At 32.2% G+C, this 2,055-nt stretch overlaps 1 protein-coding gene across 1 annotated transcript; it reads left to right on the forward strand.

Annotated features, from left to right (window-relative positions):
- The first annotated feature begins 204 nt into the window (after positions 1 to 204).
- Positions 205 to 1,635, forward strand: LOC123673540 (cytochrome c oxidase assembly protein COX11, mitochondrial). Its single transcript, XM_045608093.1, has 3 exons — positions 205 to 1,128; positions 1,181 to 1,348; positions 1,442 to 1,635. The coding sequence occupies exons 1-3, from the start codon at positions 742 to 744 to the stop codon at positions 1,583 to 1,585; spliced, it is 699 nt and encodes a 232-aa protein (XP_045464049.1). The 5' UTR covers positions 205 to 741; the 3' UTR covers positions 1,586 to 1,635.
- Positions 1,636 to 2,055: the final 420 nt, after the last annotated feature.

Genomic DNA, 2,055 nt, shown 5'->3' on the forward strand with positions numbered 1-2,055 from the left:
TGAAAAGTATTCGGTGCATTGAACTAATAATAATGGTTTTATTAATTCTATGATTTGGTGTATCTGAAAAAATTAAATTAAATTTTTTCACAATCAATATCAAACATTAAAGTATAGAATAAATAGAAAGTAGTTCGAGCACGTGAGCATGCCTCAACTAAGATCTAACATGAGAGTGCATAAACGCCACTGAATTCTTAGGTTTAGTTTTTAGTTCGTAGTTTTTAGTCCTCAGTTCTTAGGAATGGTGCATAAACCCACCATTTCTAGTGCTAGTGTTATGTCTTAGTTCTTAGGTGAAGTGCATAAACGCCCTCATTGAATTGTTAGCGTTCAATTCTTAGGTCATAGGTTTAGTCTTAGTTCTTAGGAATGGTGCATAAACCCACCATTAATGTTCTAAGATTTGCTATGGAGTTCAGTGTTCAGTATATATTTAGTATTCTGTGGTGTTCACAGCTCAGTGCTCTGGTTTCTCCTCAGCTGTCAGTTCTGAAGACATTACATAACATAACATAACCTATAATAATAATAATGAAAATACTTTCTATGAAATGCCTGAAATCAAGAGTGCCGTAGAAGTCGACGAATTTTCCCAAAAAATTTTTTAGGTATGATTCGCGACATAAGGGTTTTAATGCATATTTGATGCAGCCGTTTGACAGGTTTCTCTGTGATTCTATGAATCTTGGTGATTTCGATTAGTTTTAATTATTACTATTATTATATATCAATGAAAATATGTATTTCCTAAGTCGAAAATATTTGACCAAGATTTTTAAGTCAATACAGAATGAATTTAAGAAATCAGGAAGCAACATTCACATGAGCTCTAAACTTTGTAAACAAGTATCTCCAGAAGAATTGAAAAATAAAAGAATACGCTCAACCTTGTATTATATGGCTGCTACGGGAATAGTTACTGTTGGTATGAGCTATGCAGCAGTCCCCTTGTACCGAATGTTTTGTCAAGCATACAGTTATGGAGGCACCGTTTCTTTAGGCCACGATGACACCAAAGTTGAAACAATGAATCCTGTTAGACAGAGGCCAATTAGAATTAAATTTAATGCTGATATTTCCACCAGTATGAAATGGAATTTCAAACCACAGCAGAAAGAAATAACTGTAAGGTCAATACATCTAAGTGAAGTATTTTCATTAACAATTTTTTCAATAGGTTCATCCAGGAGAAACAGCTTTAGCATTTTACACAGCCAAAAACCCTAGTTCTAAACCTGTTATAGGTATAAGTACTTATAATGTAATTCCTTTTGAGGCTGGACAATATTTCAATAAAATACAATGTTTTTGTTTTGAAGAACAACAACTTAACCCTAATGAACAAGTAAGTAGAAAATGCAAGGTCGGCAAGAATTTAATTACAATATCTATCATTTTAATTCATATTATTTATAATATATTGAATTATTTCTTTTAGGTTGATATGCCAGTTTTTTTTTATATTGATCCAGAATTTATTGAAGATCCTTACATGAAAAATGTTGATGAAATTATTTTGTCTTACACCTTTTTTGAAGCAAAACATGGAATGAACTTACCTGTTCCATCTTATGCCAAATGAGAAATAATTTGTTAATTGTTTAGTTTTTGTAAATAAAAGTTTGCATTCAAGGATGAGTTATTTTGTTAGAAATTAAGAATAATACTGTGCTAGCGGCTAGCTCAATTGTGATTGGTGACTCTAAACTTCCATCTCTCTTGTATTCGGGATCGAGCACAAATGTTTACTTTCCGTTCCTTCTCTCTCTTAGAATATAGATAGAAGGAACGGAAAAAAAACCCAAAGTATAGAACAATATATAATATATATAATATAACAAGAGAGTGCATAAACGCCACTGATGGTGGATTTATGCACCATTCCTAAGAACTAAGACTAAACCTAAAAGTAAGAATTGAACGCCAACAAATCAATGAGGTCGTTTATGCACTTTACCTAAGAACTAACACTAGCACTAGAAAGTTGATCAACTTTCCACTAATGCCACTGAATTCTTAGGTTTAGTTCATAGTTCTTAGGTACGGTGTATA

The sequence above is a fragment of the Harmonia axyridis genome, chromosome 2, assembly GCF_914767665.1.
Source record: "Harmonia axyridis chromosome 2, icHarAxyr1.1, whole genome shotgun sequence".
Taxonomy (NCBI): Eukaryota; Metazoa; Arthropoda; class Insecta; order Coleoptera; family Coccinellidae; genus Harmonia; species Harmonia axyridis.